Source organism: Coregonus lavaretus (assembly GCF_964263955.1).
Source record: "Coregonus lavaretus genome assembly, contig: HAP1_SCAFFOLD_647, whole genome shotgun sequence".
NCBI classification, from domain to species: Eukaryota; Metazoa; Chordata; class Actinopteri; order Salmoniformes; family Salmonidae; genus Coregonus; species Coregonus lavaretus.
The window spans coordinates 133,267-154,316 of NW_028156749.1; the positions used below are offsets into that span (position 1 = coordinate 133,267).

Genomic DNA, 21,050 nt, shown 5'->3' on the forward strand with positions numbered 1-21,050 from the left:
TTTCCTCCAGCATCTTCACAAGGTCCTTTGCTGTTGTTCTGGGATTGATTTGCACTTCTCACACCAAGGTACGTTCATCTCTAGGAGACAGAAAGCGTCTCCTTCCTGAGCGGTATGACGGCTGCGTGGTCCCATGGTGTTAATACTTGCGTACTATTGTTTTACAGATGAATGTTTTACCTTCAGGCGTTTGAAAATTGCTCTCAAGGATGAACCAGACTTGTGGAGGTCTTGGCTGATTTCTTTTGATTTTCCCATTATGTCAAGCAAAGTTTGAAGGTAGGCCTTGAAATACATCCACAGGTACACCTCCAATTGACTCAAAGGATGTCAATTAGCCTATCAGAAGGTTCTAAAGCCATGCCATCATTTTCTGGAATTTTCCAAGCTGTTTAAAGGCACAGTCAACTTAGTGTATGTAAACTTCTGACCCACTGGAATTGTGATACAGTGAATTATAAGTGAAATATTCTGTCTGTAAACAATTGTTGGAAAATTTACTTGTGTCATGCACAAAGTAGATGTCCTAACCGACTTGCCAAAACTATAGTTTGTTAACAAGAAATTTGTGGAGTGTTTGAAAAACAAGTTTTAATGACTCCAACCTAAGTGTATGTAAACTTCCGACTTCAACTGTATGTAGATATTCCATAAAAAATCTGCCGTTTCCAGCTACAATAGCCATTTACAACATTAACAATATCTACACTGTATTTCTGATCAATTTTATGTTATTTTAATGGACAAAAAAAATGATTTTCTTTAGAAAACAAGGACATTTCTAAGTGACCCCAAACTTTTGAACGGTAGTGTAAAGTGGGGCGGCGCACAATTTTGAACGGTAGTGTAAAGTGGGGCGGCGCACAATTGGCCCAGCGTCGTCCAGGGTAGGGGAGGGAATGGCCGGCAGGGATGTAGCTCAGTTGGTAGAGCATGGCGTTTGCAACGCCAGGGTTGTGGGTTCGATTCCCACGGGGGGCCAGTATGAAAAATTAAAAAAGAATGTATGCACTCACTAACTGTAAGTCACTCTGGATAAGAGCGTCTGCTAAATGACAAAAATGTAAAATGTAAACCCCCAGAGCAGTAAAAGCCCAACAAAACCCTGTTATGTTCCTGTTTTATCTGTGGCTGTAACTTCTGGTGCTAGTGGAAGGATGTCAACTAGCAGCAGGCCTCTGGACAGAGAACCCTGGACTGTACATCAAGTCAAAAAACAAAAGAGATATTTAGGCCTCTCACTTTGATGACGGCAGGTATCTTGGAGTTGATGTTATCGTAGGTGAAGTGTAGTCGTGTCCTGAAGGAACACTTGTAGAGGAGAGGGTCCTGGTAGAAATCTATTTTTCCACTGGCGTTCCTCTTATCCAGACACACCGTACAGTCACTGAAGTTTATCACCTTACGCAGCACCAGATCAGGAGCTGGGGGGGGGGACAAGAGACTTAGTAAAAATCTAATCAAATGTTATTGGTCACACACACATATTTAGCAGATGTTATTGCGGGTTTAGTGAAGTGCTTGTGTTCCTAGCTCCAAGAGTGCAGTAACATCTAACAATACACACACATCGGAAAGTAAAAGAATGGAATTAAGAAATATAGAAATATTAGGACGAGCAATGTCGGAGTCCGGAGTATAAATATACTGTACAGAGAGAGAGAGAGACAGAGAGAGAGAGACAGAGACAGAGACAGAGACAGAGACAGAGACAGAGAGAGAGAGAGAGAGAGAGAGAGAGAGAGAGAGAGAGAGAGAGAGAGAGAGAGAGAGAGAGAGAGAGAGAGAGAGAGAGAGAGAGAGAGAGACAGAGAGAGAGAGAGACAGAGAGAGAGACAGAGAGAACGTAAAACACAAAATAATGCATGCAGAGCAGAATTAGGCCAATACCCGCTAATTATCAAAATCCAGAAAAGAGCCGTTAAATTCTATAACCACTTAAAAGGAAGCGATTCCCAAACCTTCCATAACAAAGCCATCACCTACAGAGAGATGAACTTGGAGAAGAGTCCCCTAAGTAAGCTTGTCCTGGGGCTCTGTTCACAAACACAAACAGACCCCACACAGCCCCAGGACAACAACAACAACAACAACAACAACACAACTAGACCCAACCAAATCATGAGAAAACAAAAAGAGAATTACTTGACACATTGGAAAGAACAAACAAAAAAACAGAGCAAACTAGAATGCTATTTGGCCCTAAACAGAGAGTACACAGTGGCAGAATACCTGACCACTGTGACTGACCCAAACTTAAGGAAAGCTTTGACTATGTACAGACTCAGTGAGCATAGCCTTGCTATTGAGAAAGGCCGCCGTAGGCAGACCTGGCTCTCAAGAGAAGACAGGCTATGTGCACACTGCCCACAAAATGAGGTGGAAACTGAGCTGCACTTCCTAACCTCCTGCCAAATGTATGACCATATTAGAGACACATATTTCCCTCAGATTACAGCGATCCACAAAGAATTCGAAAACAAACCCAATTTTGATAAACTCCCTTATCTACTGGGTGAAAAACCACAGTGTGCCATCACAGCTGCAAGATTTGTGACCTGTTGCCACAAGAAAAGGGCAACCAGTGAAGAACAAACACCATTGTAAATACAACCCATATTTATGTTTATTTATTTTCCCATTTGTACTTTAACTATTTGCACATTGTTACAACACTGTATATAGACATAATTTGACATTTGAAATGTCTTTATTCTTTTGAAACTTCTGAGTGTAATGTTTACTGTTAATATTTATTGTTTATTTCACTTTTGTTTACTATCTACTTCACTTGCTTTGGCAATGTTAACACACGTTTCCCATGCCAATAAAGCCCTTAAATTGAAATTGAATTGAATTGAGAGAGAGCCAGAGAGAGAGAGAGCCAGATAGCCAGAGAGAGAGAGAGACAGAGAGAGACAGAGAGAGACAGAGAGAGACAGAGAGAGACAGAGAGAGAGAGAGACAGAGAGAGAGAGAGAGCCAGAGAGAGAGAGAGAGCCAGAGAGAGAGAGAGAGCCAGAGAGAGAGAGAGAGCCAGAGAGAGAGACAGAGACAGAGAGACAGAGAGAAAGAAACAGAGAGAGAGAAACAGCGAGAGAGAAACAGAGAGAGAGAAACAGAGAGAGAGAAACAGCGAGAGAGAAACAGAGAGAGCGAGACAGAGAGCGAGAGAGAGAGAGACAGAGAGAGAGAGAGAGGGAGATGTCCAGGCCCTGGCAGTAAATTCCCATTATCTCTGAGTCCACTTCAAACAGCCAGAGAGAGAAGACATTCTGCAGAGACACTTGTCTCTTAAGTACCAGAGCATTTAGAAGTGGAAGAAGTGTTCTCACTAAGGGGGGGGTGTTAATGGCTTAACGGACAATGATGTTTCTTAATTACAGTTAACAGTCCACTTTGTCTGGTTGAGAATAACACTTCAAAAGGTCCAATAACAACAAGCTGTGTATTGATCGTTCTAAAGCCCGGACCTTGTAATGTAAACAACCCGACACACCTGCTTCCCTGTCCCGACCCACACGTCATGGAAACCACTGGTTTAGGTACCCACAGCTCACCTGTGTTCTACCAACTGGGCTGCGTCCCAAATAGGCCCCTATATAGTGCACTACTAGAGCCCTGGTCACAAGGTGTGTGTGTCGTTTTTACATTTTAGTCATTTTAGCAGACGCTCTTATTCAGAGCGACTTACAGGAGCAATTAGGGTTAAGTGCCTTGCTCAAGGGCACATCGACAGATTTTTCACCTAGTCGGCTCGGGGATTAGAACCAGCGACCTTTCGGTTACTGGCACAACGCTCTTAACCACTAAGCTACCTGCCGCCATGTCGTAGTGCAGACAGCTCACCTGTGATGTCCATGAAGGCTCGGTCCCAGAACTCATGGACCGTGTAACACTCAGCAGAGGTGATGTTGACAGACAGGACGATGTCATCCTCTACATACTTCAGGATCAGGTTGTTGACCACGATGTTGACGTTGTTCACCACCCGACGGATCAGACTCTGGACGTAGCCTGGAGGGGAGAGACGCACAGACACACACAGGCAGAACAAGCATGAACACACACAAACAACATTAATTCAGTGTTAATACCCAGTGAAACAGAGACTAGTGTAATTCAGAGATTCCTTAAAGCAGCATTCCCTGAGAGCTAACCCTAACCCCTCCTCACAGACACTAACCCTAACCTCTCCACTCCTCACAGACACTAACCCTAACCTCTCCACTCCTCACAGACTCTAACCCTAACCTCTCCACTCCTCACAGACACTAACCCTAACCTCTCCCCTCCTCAGACTCTAACCCTAACCTCTCCACTCCTCACAGACACTAACCCTAACCTCTCCCCTCCTCAGACTCTAACCCTAACCTCTCCACTCCTCACAGACTCTAACCCTAACCTCTCCACTCCTCACAGACACTAACCCTAACCTCTCCACTCCTCACAGACACTAACCCTAACCTCTCCACTCCTCACAGACACTAACCCTAACCTCTCCACTCCTCACAGACACTAACCCTAACCTCTCCCCTCCTCAGACACTAACCCTAACCTCTCCACTCCTCACAGACACTAACCCTAACCTCTCCACTCCTCACAGACACTAACCCTAACCTCTCCACTCCTCACAGACTCTAACCCTAACCTCTCCACTCCTCACAGACACTAACCCTAACCTCTCCCCTCCTCAGACTCTAACCCTAACCTCTCCATTCCTCACAGACTCTAATCCTAATCTCTCCACTCCTCAGACTCTAACCCTAACCTCTCCACTCCTCACAGACTCTAACCCTAACCCCTCCTCAGACTCTAACCCTAACCTCTCCACTCCTCAGACTCTAACCCTAACCTCTCCACTCCTCACAGACACTAACCCTAACCTCTCCCCTCCTCACAGACTCTAACCCTAACCTCTCCACTCCTCACAGACACTAACCCTAACCTCTCCACTCCTCACAGACACTAACCCTAACCTCTCCCCTCCTCACAGACACTAACCCTAACCTCTCCACTCCTCACAGACACTAACCCTAACCTCTCCACTCCTCACAGACTCTAACCCTAACCTCTCCACTCCTCACAGACACTAACCCTAACCTCTCCACTCCTCACAGACTCTAACCCTAACCTCTCCACTCCTCACAGACTCTAACCCTAACCTCTCCACTCCTCACAGACACTAACCCTAACCTCTCCACTCCTCACAGACACTAACCCTAACCTCTCCACTCCTCACAGACACTAACCCTAACCTCTCCACTCCTCACAGACACTAACCCTAACCTCTCCACTCCTCACAGACACTAACCCTAACCTCTCCACTCCTCACAGACACTAACCCTAACCTCTCCACTCCTCACAGACACTAACCCTAACCTCTCCACTCCTCACAGACACTAACCCTAACCTCTCCACTCCTCACAGACACTAACCCTAACCTCTCCACTCCTCACAGACACTAACCCTAACCTCTCCACTCCTCACAGACACTAACCCTAACCTCTCCACTCCTCACAGACTCTAACCCTAACCTCTCCACTCCTCAGACTCTAACCCTAACCTCTCCACTCCTCACAGACACTAACCCTAACCTCTCCACTCCTCAGACTCTAACCCTAACCTCTCCACTCCTCACAGACACTAACCCTAACCTCTCCACTCCTCAGACTCTAACCCTAACCTCTCCACTCCTCACAGACTCTAACCCTAACCTCTCCACTCCACAGACTCTAACCCTAACCTCTCCACTCCTCACAGACTCTAATCCTAATCTCCCCCCTCCTCAGACTCTAACCCTAACCTCTCTAATCCTAACCCTAAACTCTTCGCTCTGCATGGGCTCATAAATAAGCGCAGGGCCTGACATGTTATTTCCCGCCACGGTGTATCCCTTGGACATGAGCAGTTAAATTAGCTAAATATCCAGAAGAAAACATTGTTGCTCCAGTCCACTACCAGAGCAGAGCCACAAATCTTCAGTGAATTTATGGAGCTCAGTAGAGCTCTCGTCTTCCCTGTGATGTGGAGTCCAGTTCAACCAGAACTATGCACAGCAGCAGGCTGTCTATACGCCTCCTACAAATTACCACCACTCTGGATACTACATGCTCTCTTAAACATACGTACACTAGCTCCCTCCTCTCCCTGCTCCCTCCTCTCCCTGCCTACTCCTTACTCCCCCGATCCCTCCTCTCCCCTACTCTCCCTCCTCCCTCCTCTCCCTGCTCCCTCCTCCCTCTGCCTACTCCTTACTCCCCCGATCCCTCCTCTCCCTCCTCTCCCCTACTCTCCCTCCTCCCTCCTCTCTCTGCCTACTCCTTACTCCCCCGATCCCTCCTCTCCCTCCTCTCCCCTACTCTTCCTCCTCCCTCCTCTCCCTCCACTCCCTCCTCCATCTACTCTCCCTCCTCCTTCATTCATACTCCCTACTTGTACACTTAACATTTCACATTATATTTCCACTGTCTCCAGTTATTACTGTTACAGCGAGTTAGAAATGCTGCCTGGACTAGGAATGCAAAGAAGAACAAAAGCTTATACTGCCAAAAACTTAAGTGTTATAAATGGGGTGTTCAAGTGGTCAGATTCATGATTATTGAATTGGAGAATACCACAAAATGCATTTCAATATGCTGTCAATGAGAGAGAGCGAGAGAGAGCGAGAGAGAGAGAGAGAGAGAGAGAGAGAGCGAGAGAGCGAGAGAGCGAGAGAGCGAGAGAGCGAGAGAGCGAGAGAGCGAGAGAGCGAGAGAGCGAGAGAGCGAGAGAGCGAGAGAGAGAGAGAGAGAGAGAGAGAGAGAGAGAGAGAGAGAGAGAGAGAGAGAGAGAGAGCGAGAGAGCGAGAGAGCGAGAGAGAGAGAGAGAGAGAGAGAGAGAGAGAGAGCAGTTCTCCATGTGTGGTGTCAGTGGTTCTGGGGGAGCTATCCTGCAGCGTTACCAGTACTCTACTAACAGCTCACCATGTAAACAGCAGAAGCTGCAGAGGAACAACATACATGGTGAGCTCATTACTCAACAAAGTAAGAAAGAAGTTAAAATATTACAGGCAGGGGAGTTGACCATCAAATATGAAAATATACAGCAATAAATTGTCTTAACCACAGGAGCAATAGCATTATTCATTCCTGGCCAGTACTGTTAAACAGTCACTCTGAGTCAAACATATAAACCTTTAATGCTTTTTCCTCATTCTCCAAGCTAAATGTTAGTCTTCCTGTATCTAGCATGTCTCTGTGAGGCTGTGACACAGCTGATCCTTAACAAGGCTTAATACAGGACTCCTTGGAGAAAACAGAGACCATGAATAGGGAGACTGTTCTGCTATTTTCACACTACCAAAATACACATGTACAAAGTTATGTGTGCGTACACTTCCTTTACGTGTTGCGCCGTGCGTGTGTGTGTGTGTGTGTGTGTGTGTGTGTGTGTGTACTGGACGTGTTTAACTAGGGGTTAGGGAAAATAGGATTTTGAATGGGACTGAATTGTGTGTCCCCACTACGTCAGTTATACAAGACTGTGTGTATGTATGTGTGTGTGTGACTATATAGTGTGGTGGTGGGGTCAGTCAGAAGGCTCCTGTCACACCTGCAGACTGAGCTCTGAGTTGGGCAGTAAAACAGCTCTGTGCCTCCTGCTATTCCCACTCTGGATCTAATTTACCCGTTTCACCGCCGACCGAGGCCCGCTCCCCGCCCAGGCCCAGAGACCTACACCACCCCCCTCTACCCCTCTACCCCTCTACCCCTCTAGCCCGCTCTGTGAGCCATCGTGCCGCTCGGAACTTCTGTAAACAATTGACACAGCCAGCACCTGTGCCTCAGACCACAGGGAAGAAGCCCACTTAAAACTGTTCACCCATAAAATGACTGGAAAAACCAACCTTTACATGAGCTCAGCAACTCAGCCCCAAGTCAAGCAGACTCCTCAGTGGAATACAGGGAAGAAACACAACACTATTCACCTCCATGTTCAGGCAGCAGTCTGCTCTCTGTGCTGTGCGTGTGCGTGTGCGTGTGGGTGTGGGTGCGTTATAGAGGACCAGACCCGTTCTGATCCTCTATATGGAAAGTATTAGCAGACAGACTAGGTTTGAATTTTACAAATGTTCCATCCCGAGAATAAATCCCTTTTCTTCCGGGTAACTCGGTATTTCCCGCCAAAACCGGAAGTGTAATTCAAAAGCATATAAAGCATGTGCTGTAAATATGCCTATGTCTCGATTTGATTAGAGATTTGATCGAAAATTCAAGCCTGATGCTACCTGAGCCTGATGAGCCATATATTAAAGACATTTAATAAACCCTAACATTAAAGAAATGTAATAAACCCTACATTAAATACATTTTATAAACCATACATTAAATACATTTTATGAACCCTACATTAAAGACATTTAATAAACCCTACATTAAAGACATTTAATAAACCATACATTAAAGACATTTTATAAACTCTACATTGAAGACATTTTATAAACCCTACATTAAAGACATTTTATGAGCCCTACATTAAAGACATTTAATAAACCCTACATTAAAGACATTTAATAAACCCTACATTAAAGACATTTTATAAACCCTACATTAAATACATTTAATAAACCCTACATTAAAGACATTTTATAAACCATACATTAAAGATATTTTATAAACTCTACATTAAAAGACATTTTAAGAGCCCAAGCCCAAAAAAGCCTAAATGATTGTGCCGTTATCCAATACATATATGATATATAGGCTAATGCACATTATGCACGACAGAAAAACATAAAAGCCCCTAGATGTAGCTAGCTATATGCTCTCTAGGGTAAATAAATGAAACTAGCTCCAGTAGGCTAATCTTTTTGAGTGTGAACTGTATTACTGTACTGTATTGTACTATACTGTATTATATGGACTGGAATTACGCACATCGTTCAAATCATGATAAAGTTGGGCGAGAACATGCGATTCTGGTGCAGCACGTGGCCTACAAAGTTACAAGTATAGGCTAGCGAATTTGATTTTGATTTTGAAATATAATAAGGCCTATTTGTATAATTAGTAGGCGGACTCATTTCCCCTGATGTTATTAGCCCGCCTCTTTTTCTCTCTCTGTTGTTTCCTTCCTTCCTCTCTTTTAACAGTTACATGAAATACGTTTCATTGTCCTCATCTTCATCATTGTAATGACATGCTGAATAATATAATAATACAGGACTAGAATTAGATGCAGACGGACTTCACTTCTCTCCACGAAGATTTAATGGTTACGGGTCTGAATAAATGACTGCTATAGCCTACCACCATCGCGCATTTACTCTTCTTTCTTTCTTCATTCGCTCTTCTTGCTAAGGAGCGTTTTTTTTTAAGGACAGGCCAGCGGAGGACAGGTGCGTGCGTATTGCAAAAGAGACAGAGGCTATAAGTTAGAAGCTAATTATGCATAACCCATCATTAATTAGCTAAATATAAGGCTATTACTGCATTGAATGTATTACCTGAAAGAGGTAGGCTAGGACAACTATATCAATCTTGAACTGGATTATCTATTTTGGATGCAATTTGAATGGAATTGAGAAAGACAGAGAGAGTGCTCGAGCATGCACTGATTTAAAGGAATGATATTCAAGTGATAGGCCGTTTTAAAACTGCACCTGCAATTAAAAAATAATAATCTTTACAATAAAAAAACAAGGTGACCGCCAAAAGCCAGATGGAGATGTGTAAATTAGACGCGCATTCTGTCTTTATAAAACTGTAGCATAGACTATGCTGCAGCAAATGCAGGCCTACCTGTTACAATAAAAAAAAGTTACCATGATGAGATGATAGGTCTACATGCATTGTTTCCATGATGAGATGATAGGTCTACATGCATTGTTACCATGATGAGATGATAGGTCTACATGCATTGTTACCATGATGAGATGATAGGTCTACATGCATTGTTACCATGATGAGATGATAGGTCTACATACATTGTTTCCATGATGAGATGATAGGTCTACATGCATTGTTTCCATGATGAGATGATAGGTCTACATGCATTGTTTCCATGATGAGATGATAGGCCTACATGCATTGTTACCATGATGAGATGATAGGTCTACATGCATTGTTACCATGATGAGATGATAGGTCTACATGCATTGTTACCATGATGAGATGATAGGTCTACATGCATTGTTACCATGATGAGATGATAGGTCTACATGCATTGTTACCATGATGAGATGATAGGTCTACATACATTGTTTCCATGATGAGATGATAGGTCTACATGCATTGTTACCATGATGAGATGATAGGTCTACATGCATTGTTACCATGATGAGATGATAGGTCTACATGCATTGTTTCCATGATGAGATGATAGGCCTACATGCATTGTTTCCATGATGAGATGATAGGTCTACATGCATTGTTACCATGATGAGATGATAGGTCTACATGCATTGTTACCATGATGAGATGATAGGTCTACATGCATTGTTTCCATGATGAGATGATAGGCCTACATGCATTGTGAACTGCTCTCCATACTGAGATGGGCTGTCTGTCCCCAACCTGAGCGTTGATGGTAGAGAGAAGGCCCTAGAGAAGCCATATTTAGACATCGCATATAATTGAACAGTTCCATTTCACGTCATGCTGTTCATATAAATAATTTACCGGTTTCTCGCAGTTATTTAGCCCGGGAAAAGGGAATGTTTTTGGCCGGTAAATCGGTAACTGGGTTCCCGCTATTCAACCCTACATAAGACATGACAATCATTAAGCAGCAGCGAGAAACAGATGGACTAACTCAGACTATAAATATCCTGTCAGTTAGTTTGTTCTCCATGGGTCATAACGGTATTACATATTTATTCTGTTGTTCTGAAACAAGGTACATTACATGACCAAAAGTATGTGGACACCTGTTCATCCAACATCTCATTCCAAAATCATTGGTATTAATATGGAGTTCGTCCCCCCTTTGTCTGCTATAACAGCCTCCACTCTTCTGGGAAGGCTTTCCACTAGATGTTGGAACATTGCTGCAGGGATTTGTTTCCATTCAGCCACAAGACCATTAGTGAGGTCGGGCACTGATGTTGGGCAATTAGGTCTGGCTCGCAGTCGGCGTTCCAATTCATCCCTAAGGTGTTCGATGGGGTTGAGGTCAGGGCTCTGTGCAGAACAGTCAAGTTCTTCCACACCGATCTCGACAAACCATTTCTGTATTGACCTTGCTTTGAGAACAGGGGCATTGTCATGTTGAAACAGGAACGGGCCTTCCCCAAACTGTTGCCATAAAGTTGGAAGCACAGAATCGTCTAGAATGTCATTGTATGCTGTAGTGTTAAGATTTCCCTTCACTGGAACTAAGGGGCCTAGCCTGAACCATGAAAAACAGCCCCAGACCATTATTCCTCCTCTACCAAACTTTACAGTTGGCACTATGCATTGGGGCAGGTAGTGTTCTCCTGGCATCCGCCAAACTCATATTTGTCTGTCGGACTGCCAGATGGTGAAGCGTGATTCATCACTCCAGAGAACGCGTTTCCACTGCTCCAGAGTCCAATGGCGGCGAGCTTTACACCACTCCAGCCGACGCTTGGCATTGCGCATGGTGATCTTAGGCTTGTGAGTGGCTGCTTGGCCATGGAACCCATTTCATGAAGCTCCTGACGAACAGTTCTTGTGCTGACGCTGCTTCCAAAGGCAGTTTGGAACTCGGTAGTGAGTGTTGCAACCGAGGACAGACGATTTTTACGCGCTTCGGCACTCGCGTTCTGTGAGCTTGGGTGGCCTACCAGTTTGCGGCTGAGCAGTTGTTGCTCCTAGATGTTTCCACTTCCCAATAACAGCACTTACAGTAGACTGGGGCAGCTCTAGCAGGGCAGAAATTTGACGAACTGACTTGTTGGAAAGGTGGCATCCTATGACGGTGCCACACTGAAAGTCACTGAGCTCTTCAGTAAGGCCATTCTACTGCCAATGTTTGTCTATGGAGGTTGCATGGCTGCATGCTCGATTTTATACACCTGTCAGTAACGGGTGTGGCTGAAATAGCCGAATCCACTCATTTGAGGGGTGTCCACATACTTTTGTATGTATAGAGTATCTAGACCTTGATAAAACAGAAATGCATGGTTACTGTTGAACAGGCCCTGCGCGTAACACAACCACACACACTGTAATTCACACAATTATAAAACACCCCATTTTACATCTCCAACTAGGATTCATTTATTTGTCCTCCAGCAGTAGCAGAGTTGTGATACAGCACAGAGGTTTTTCCAGACGGCCGTACATGAGCTATTCAACACTATAAAACCTGCAGCTACACTGTTGATATAATACTGAGTTTTTTTTTCTACAACTTAATTACAGATTAGAGGTTTACAACGACTCTCACTCTCCATTCCTCAGCTTCTAGCAACTCACTGCTCTCCACACAGCTCTACTGGCCTGGGATACGTCCCAAAAGGCACCCTATTCCCTATATCGTGCACTCTCTTTGACCAGAGCCCTGTGGATCCCAGACGTCATCAAAGCGCGCAACAGAACAGTGTCTACCCTCTGTCGTTTCAATGAAATCGTGTAAATCACAGCTAAAGTTTGTTTTGCTACGGATTCCACGACGCGGTCAGCCTTTATGGCTGTGACCGCAAGTTTGTGTTCCGGATTCCTGTTAAGTAGCAGTTAGTCGCTAGCCGTCATGAAAACGGAGCAGGCTGGAAAATGGACACTCCCTCTGGGCCCCAAATGGCACCCTATTGGGCAATCCCTCTGGGCCCCAAATGGACCCGTCCCAAGCCACCAGACCACTCTCCAAGGGAAAGCAGTACGTTGACATGCTAGTCATTTAGCAGACGCTCTTATTTAGAGACACTTACAGTAGTGAGTGGATACATTTTCATTTGTACTGGTCCCCCCGTGGGAATCGAACCCACAACCCTGGCGTTGCAAGTGCTATGCTCTACCAACTGAGCCACACAGGACCGGAGTACACACACACACCTCATTACAGAACTGGGCTACAATACATGAGGGGGAGTTCCAAATGACATCCTATTTACTACTTTTGACCAGGGCCCATAGGGAATAGCACGGGGCCAGGTTCCTCAAGCCCAGGGCCCATGGGGAATAGCACGGGGCCAGGTTCCTTAAGCCCAGGGCCCATAGGGAATAGCACGGGGCCAGGTTCCTCAAGCCCAGGGCCCATAGGGAATAGCACGGGGCCAGATTCCTCAAGCCCAGGGCCCATAGGGAATAGCACGGGGCCAGATTCCTCAAGCCCATCTGAGGAAGATGGTCACAGAACAGCCATTTAAACACCTGGCCCAGTCAGGTGTCCAGAAAGCCAGTAACTTGGACCAGTGTCCTTCTGGCTCTCACAGCGCCCGTAGAAGAGGACATATGCCACTGAGTGTACAGATGACTTAACCAGGAAAACATTCTACATTCTACAGACGTTTATGACTTCTAAATAATGCTATTTTTTAATTTTTTTAAACGTTTTTTAGCAAACTGCAATGGAGAATATTATACTGTGTTCAACAGAAGTTTAGGACAAAAAGATACAGCTATAAAACAAAATAATAATTTTTCAGCAAACTGCTGTGGCCAAGACCCAAGAGTCTCCACAAGGATTTCTAATGACTAGCAGGACAGCCCAAAGTAGAGGTCTGTCTCTGTGTGGAGGTCTCTACCAATCCCAGGACATACGAATTAACATCACTATTTCCACCACCGTGGGGGTGACGGAGAGGGGGGGGGGGGTCAATTAATTCAACACGTGACTGTACAATTGTTGGTGGGCTGTTTGAGTGTTTGCTGTGTTTTGAAGAGGAGCAGTCTGTGGATGTCACGTAGGACTGTGGGCTGATGACTGGCTACAGGCAGGCCAGACTGCTGGTGTGTCACTGTGGCCTTTCTGGAGGAGGATGGCAGCTCTGTGAGACACACAGTGTGACTAGCTGGATGTGAATTAGTGGAAGTGTCCGTAGGCTAGAAAACAACTGTGCAGTATAAATTCATGACCACTGCTGCTGAGAGAGAAAAGCTATCTGTCTTTATGATCAAGTTCCCATACTGTATCAACATGTTTTCCTCTCTTAACCCTGATTACCTATTTAACATGCCTTATTGGGGGTCGGGATTACACCTTTAATCCAATTCCCTATTGCCATAAAGGGGAATTGACCTTGAGTGATGGCCCACACAGAGAGTGTAGTGATGCATGCAGGGTGCTTTATCAGCTGGGTAGAGTGATGTTATCTCTACCTCCATGTGGAAACAGATCAGTCTCCCTCTCTCTGGGACCTCAGGAATTGGCTGGGTGTTAAACTGGGACCAGCTCTTCAAAACTCCTCTCTCTTCCCTCTTTCTCTCACACTCTCCCAGCATTATAGTGTGCACGGTGTGTGCAAGCATAGTCTTGTCTATAGCGTGTTAACAGTGAAGAGTCTTGTCTGTAGCTCAGTTGGTAGAGCATGGCGCTTGCAACGCCAGGGTTGTGGGTTCGTTTCCCACGGGGGGCCAGTATGAAAATGTATGCACTCACTAACTGTAAGTCGCTCTGGATAAGAGCGTCTGCTAAATGACTAAAATGTAAATGTAAATGTTAACATACTATTGACAATACTCTTTGCTGTTAACAGTGGTTTCCTTCCTCTCTGGCAACTGAGTTACGAAGGACAACCTGTAGTGACTGTGTGTATTGATACACCATCCAAAGTGTAATTAATAACTTCACCATGCTCAAAGGGATATTCAATGTCCGTTATTTTTTTATATATCTTTTTCATCTGCGAGGCATTTGAAAATCTCCCTGGTCTTTGTGGTTGAATCTGTGTTTGAAATTCACTGCTCAAATGAGGGACCTTCCAGATACTTGTATGTGTGGGGTACAGAGATGGGGTAGTCAATCAAAAATCATGTTAAGCACTATTATTGCACACAGAGTGAGTCCATGCAACTTATGTGACTTGTTAAGCAAATGTTTACTCCTGAACGTATTTAGGCTTGCCATAAGAAAGGGGTTGAATATATATATCGACTCAAGAAATGTTCAGCTTTTCATTTTTTATTAATTTGCTAAATTTTCTAAGAACATATTTCTACTTTGACATTACGGGGTATTGTGTTAAGGCCAGTGACAAAACATCTAAATGTAATCCATTTTAAATTCAGGCTGTAACACAACAACATGTGGAAAAAGTCAAAGGGTGTGAATACTTTCTGAAGGCGCTGTACATGGCACTATAACATTCTATGGCAGCCATGTTAGCTCCCCATTAGCATTACATGGGGAGTATTTAAACAATACTATGTAACTGAATGTCTAGAATAAGAACAAAATTATTCCAAACTCTCAAAGATGGCCCATAAACTGAGTTTTTCAATGTAAATTATTATACAAAATTCTTGCAACCAATAGAATGTTATATATATGGGGGATACAACCATCCCAGCTCTGCAGACTTTGTTGCGAAGAGACAGAATCATTAGATCACTTGCTTTGGTACTGCCCATATGTAGCTTGTTTTTGGTCGCAGGTTCAGGAATGGCTGAAGAATTGCAACATTTACCTGGAGCTAACTCTGCAAATAGCACTGCTGGGTGATTTGAAAAGTCACAGTCAATCGATCAATAATATAAATAATACTCTTAGCAAAAAAATTAATATGTGTAATTTACAATCTGTTGAAACTATGAGAATAGAAAGGTTCAGAACATATGTGAAACAACACAGTTGAAACATATATATCAAGTAAATACCACATTAAGAACAAAAGGATTCCAAACTCTCAAAGTTGACGTGGTAGTAAATGAGCAGTAAATTAAATGAGTGATGGATTTATTGCGTCTGGACAGTAAAATGTGTGATAACTTCTGCCTTTAGTGGGGGGGTGTGGATAGAGTCTCTCTAACGTCAGTTACCTGATAAACCAGCAGAGATCTCTCATTGATAAAGTCCTAACAAACCTCAGTTTATAGCCTCACTCAGACAAGGACTCCATTGTGTAGCTAGCTAAGTGTTGTTGTTATGGACCTGTTGTTAGAGGAGGGAGGTTGGAATCCCAAATCCCAAATGACACCCTATTCCCTACATGGTGCACTACTTTTGACCAGGACCCATAGGGCTAGGGAATAGGGACGCATTGAGGACTGTGGTGGTCAAGTGGCCTTGCTGATAAGACCTGCCCTGTCAGTGATTCATCCTCCACTGAGGCCTAGCCCTGCCTGGTGGTCAGTGTGAAGCAGGAGGGTAGAGTACTCCCTTTGGCCCCGGAGCCATCACTCACCTGGGGGTAGGTCTGGGTCGGAGGGGGCGGCCTGCTGGAGGCGGCGGGGCTTGGTCAGGGTCTTGGAGCTCTCTGAGGCGCTGCGACTGGTGGAGCTTGAACCACTCTCATGGTCATCCTGCGGAGGGAGGGAGGGAGGGGGGAGAGAGAGAGAGAGAGAGAGAGAGAGAGAGAGAGAGAGAGAGAGAGAGAGAGAGAGAGAGAGAGAGAGAGAGAGAGAGAGAGAGAGAAGAGAGAGAGAGAGAAAGAGAGAAAGAGAGAAAGAGAGAAAGAGAGAAAGAGAGAAAGAAAGAAAGAAAGAAAGAAAGAAAGAAAGAAAGAAAGAAAGAAAGAAAGAAAGAAAGAAAGAAAGATTTTATTTTATAATTTTTTCACCATTGGCTTCATAGTGAAATTCCTTTAGCGGTTTCCTTCCTCTCTAGCAACTGAGTTAGGAAGGACAACATGTAGTGAGACTGGGTGTATTGATACACCATCCAAAGTGTAATTAATAACTTCACCATGCTCAAAGGGATATTCAAATGTCCGTTATTTTTATATATATTTACTACCAATAGGTGCTCTCCTTTGCGAGGCATTTGAAAATCTCCCTGGTCTTTGTGGTTGAATCTGTGCTTGAAATTCACTGCTCAAATAAGGGACCTTACAGATAATTGTATGTGTGGGGTACAGAGATGTGGTAGTCATTCAAAAATCATGTTAAGCACTATTATTACACACAGAGTGAGTCCATGCAACTTATGTGACTTGTTAAGCAAATGTTTACTCCTGAACGTATTTAGGCTTGCCTAAGAGAGAGAGAGAGAGAGAGAAAGAGACAGAGAGACAGAGACAGAGACAGAGAGAGAGAGAAAGAGAGAGAGAGAAAGAGATAGACAGAGACAGAGAGAGAGTAAATACAACCCATATTTACGTTTATTTATTATCCCTTTTTTACTTTAACTATTTGCACATCGTTATAACACCCGTATATAGACATAATATGTCATTTGAAATCTCTTTATTCCTTTGTGAGTGTAATGTTTACTGTTAACTTTTTGATTGATTATTTCACTTTTGTTTATTATCTATTTCACTTGCTTTGGCAATGTTAACATATGTTTCCCATGCCAAAAAAGCCCTTAAATTGAATTGAGAGAGAGACATGAGCAGAGGACTAGGGGGGTAGGGAGGGGTAAGAGGTCACAAGGCTGCTGCAGAGGGGTGGGAGGTTGAGGGGTAGGGAGGGGCAAGAGGTCACAAGGCTGCTGCAGAGGGGTGGGAGGTTGAGGGGTAGGGAGGGGCAAGAGGTCACAAGGCTGCTGCAGAGGGGTGGGAGGTTGAGGGGTAGGGAGGGGCAAGAGGTCACAAGGCTGCTGCAGAGGGGTGGGAGGTTGATGGGTAGGGAGGGGCAAGAGGTCACAAGGCTGCTGCAGAGGGGTGGGAGGTTGAGGGGTAGGGAGGGGCAAGAGGTCACAAGGCTGCTGCAGAGGGGTGGGAGGTTGAGGGGTAGGGAGGGGCAAGAGGTCACAAGGCTGCTGCAGAGGGGTGGGAGGTTGATGGGTAGGGAGGGGCAAGAGGTCACAAGGCTGCTGCAGAGGGGTGGGAGGTTGATGGGTAGGGAGGGGCAAGAGGTCACAAGGCTGCTGCATAGAGGTGGGAGGTTGAGGGGTAGGGAGGGGGGTGTACACACACACACCAGTGACCACCACTACCCCCCCTCCCTGGTTTACGACCACCTCCACCGCCCTTATGAACCCTAATCACCATACAGGGGGTGAACACCACGTGGCACGGCAGGCTCTGACACACACACAGGAACGTGCACGCGCATTTGCACGTGCATTTGCACACGCAGCACACGATCAGGTGGTTAACATTTAGCTGTGCAGGGTTAGATGGCGGAGTCTGAGAACTCAGCGTTATTCTGACGAACGTAAACACTAAAGGTGTCAAAACCAAACATAAATGAGCTGCATAACCCCCTCTCTCCTCCTCCTCTCCTCCCCCTCTCCTCCTCCCACCTCTCCTCCTCCTCTCCTCCTCCTCCTCTCCTCCCACCTCTCCTCCCCCTCTCCTCCCACCTCTCCTCCCCCTCTCCTCCCACCTCTCCTCCTCCTCTAACACCCTGACAGTTCTTCAGTCATCCATTCCAACCTCTACGTTTGTCACTATGTGATCAGATAAGCCTTCTGCTTGTGGTGTTGGTGTAGTAATGAAGATGACATTTAAACATACTTTCCAGAATTTAGGAGGTGGACTGGATGAAGCTGTTCCCCCGGTCGGTCGGTGCGGTAAAGTCAACACAGCGATGCCAAAACAGATGGGAGAAGAAAAAAAAGATTTAAAAAAAAAAAATTATGCGCTCACTAACTGTAAGTCGCTCTGGATAAGAGCGTCTGCTAAATGACTAAAATGTAAAATGTAATGAAGACTGTCTGGTGAAAATATTTACACTGAGCTCCTAACACACACACACAAACACACACACGCTCTCCACTGAGCCGCCGCGGCAGAGGGTTTCCATGGCCCAGATCGGTGGGAACTGGTAAACACAATGTAGAGGAATAATAAATATCTCATCAAGGGTTGGGAATTATAGAAATTGGCAATAATAAAAAATAGATTATAGTCTGATTATCTCACACTTCATTTGTAAACGTTCCATCACTTCAAACGCTGCATCTACGATGTTTACGGACAGAGATTTAAATATAGCTAAAACACGACGGGATCTGACATAGTGAAAATGAGTATGGGTGGCTCCAGGGGAGGGACTGGGGTGGCTCCTGGGGAGGGACTGGGGGGGGGGGCTCCAGGGGAGGGGGGGCTCCTGGGGAGGGACTGGGGGGGCTCCTGGGGGGGCTCCTGGGGAGGGACGGGGGGGGAGGCTCCTGGGGAGGGACTGGGGCTCTCCTGGGGAGGGTCTGGGGGGGCTCCTGGGGAGGGTCTGGGGGGGCTCCTGGGGAGGGACTGGGGGGGCTCCTGGGGAGGGACTGGGGGGGCTCCTGGGGAGGGACTGGGGGGGCTCCTGGGGAGGGACTGGGGGGCTCCTGGGGAGGGACGGGGGGAGCTCCTGGGGAGGGACTGGGGCTCTCCTGGGGAGGGTCTGGGGGGGGGGCTCCTGGGGAGGGACTGGGGGGGCTCCTGGGAAGGGTCTGGGGGGCTCCTGGGGAGGGTCTGGGGGGGCTCCTGGGGAGGGGGGGGGTCTCCTGGAGAGGGTCTGGAGGGATAGAGGTGGTAAAGGGCGTGGATGGGGGATGTTCTGCCTGGCCTCCAGGCATGTCAATTCAGCCCTGTAGAGTAGAGATGACGGCCGGCAGAGAGCAGAGAAGCCCTGCCAGTGTGAGTGACAGGAGAGGGGGACCCCCTACCCAGAAAGTAAGTGGGCACCCATGGAGGGTTAGGGCACAGGAAGACCAAGCATGACCTCTCTCCCCCCTCTGCCCCTGTAGACGTCTGGCTCTAGGCCCTCAGACAGACAGCGCGCCCCTGCTGCTGCTCTGTGGCCTTGTCTGAGGGGTGAACCAATGAATGGAAAAACAAAGGACAAAGCCATCGATCACGTGACACCATTCATTCCTATGTGAAGACTCGATAGCGCATTTGAAGCAAAGGAAGTCGCTTTTTAGCTTGCTAAGATGGCTGCTCATGGAAACAACATGCACAGTTTGAGCTCCTCCAGGAAGTGACGTTGCAGGCTAGCTCAGTGCTGCCCCCTCTCATTGAGTAACTCAAGGGGGGAAATGTAAATAGTCTGGGTAGCCATTTGATTAATTGTTCAGCAGTCTTATGGCTTGGGGGTAGTAGCTGTTAAGGAGCTAGACTTGGCGCTCCGGTACCGCTTGCCGTGCGACTTGAGTGACTGAATGCCGAGCAGTTGCCATACCAGGCGGTGATGCAACCGGTCAGGATGCTCTCGATGGTGCAGCTGTAGAACGTTTTGAGGATCTGGGGACCTATGCCAAATCTTTTCAGTCTCCTGAGAGGGAAAATGTGTTTTTGTGCCCTCTTCATGACTGTCTTGGTGTGTTTGGACCAGGATAGTTTGTTGGTGATGTGGACACCAAGGAAGTTGAAACTCTCGACCCGCTCCAATACAGCCCTGTCGATGTTAATGGGTGTCGTGGCTGTTGTGTCGTCAGCAAACTTAATGATGGTGTGGAGTCGTGCTTGGCCACGCAGTCGTGGGTGAACAGGGAGTACAGGAAAGCACTCACCCCTGACTACTACAACTTCTTTGTGCAATTTTAAAATAATCGGTTCAAGGACATACACTATATATACAAAAGTATGTGGACACCCCTTCAAATTAGTGGATTCGGCTATTTCAGCCACACCCGTTGCTGACAGGTGTATAAAATTGAGCACACAGCCATGCAATCTCCATAGACAAACATTGGAAGTAGAATGGCCTTACTGATGAGCTCAGTGACTTTCAACGTGGCACCGTCATAGGATGCCACCTTTCCTATAAGTCAGTTCATCAAATTTCTGCCCTGCTAGAGCTGCCCCGGTCAACTGTAAGTGCTGTTATTGTGAAGTGGAAACGTCTAGGAGCAACAAAAGCTCAGCCACGAAGTGGTAGGCCACACAAGCTCACAGAACGAGACCGCCGACTGCTGAAGCGCGTAGCGCGTAAAAATGGTCAGTCCTCGGTTGCAATACTCACTACCAAGTTCCAAACTGCCTCTGGAAGCAACGTCAGCACAAGAAGTGTTCGTCGGGAGCTTCATGAAATGGGTTTCCATGGCCGAGCAGCCGCACACAAGCCTAAGATCAC

At 46.0% G+C, this 21,050-nt stretch overlaps 1 protein-coding gene across 1 annotated transcript in view; it reads right to left on the reverse strand.

Annotated features, from left to right (window-relative positions):
• LOC311126014 (intermembrane lipid transfer protein VPS13B-like) overlaps positions 1-21,050 on the reverse strand; it is a gene marked incomplete at its 3' end in the record, with an annotated part of 210,680 nt that overhangs the window by 129,532 nt on the left and 60,098 nt on the right. Inside the window, 3 exon segments of the mRNA XM_084200044.1 lie at positions 1,243-1,424; positions 3,850-4,017; positions 16,289-16,406. Coding sequence (XP_084056170.1) covers positions 1,243-1,424; positions 3,850-4,017; positions 16,289-16,406 — 468 coding nt within the window.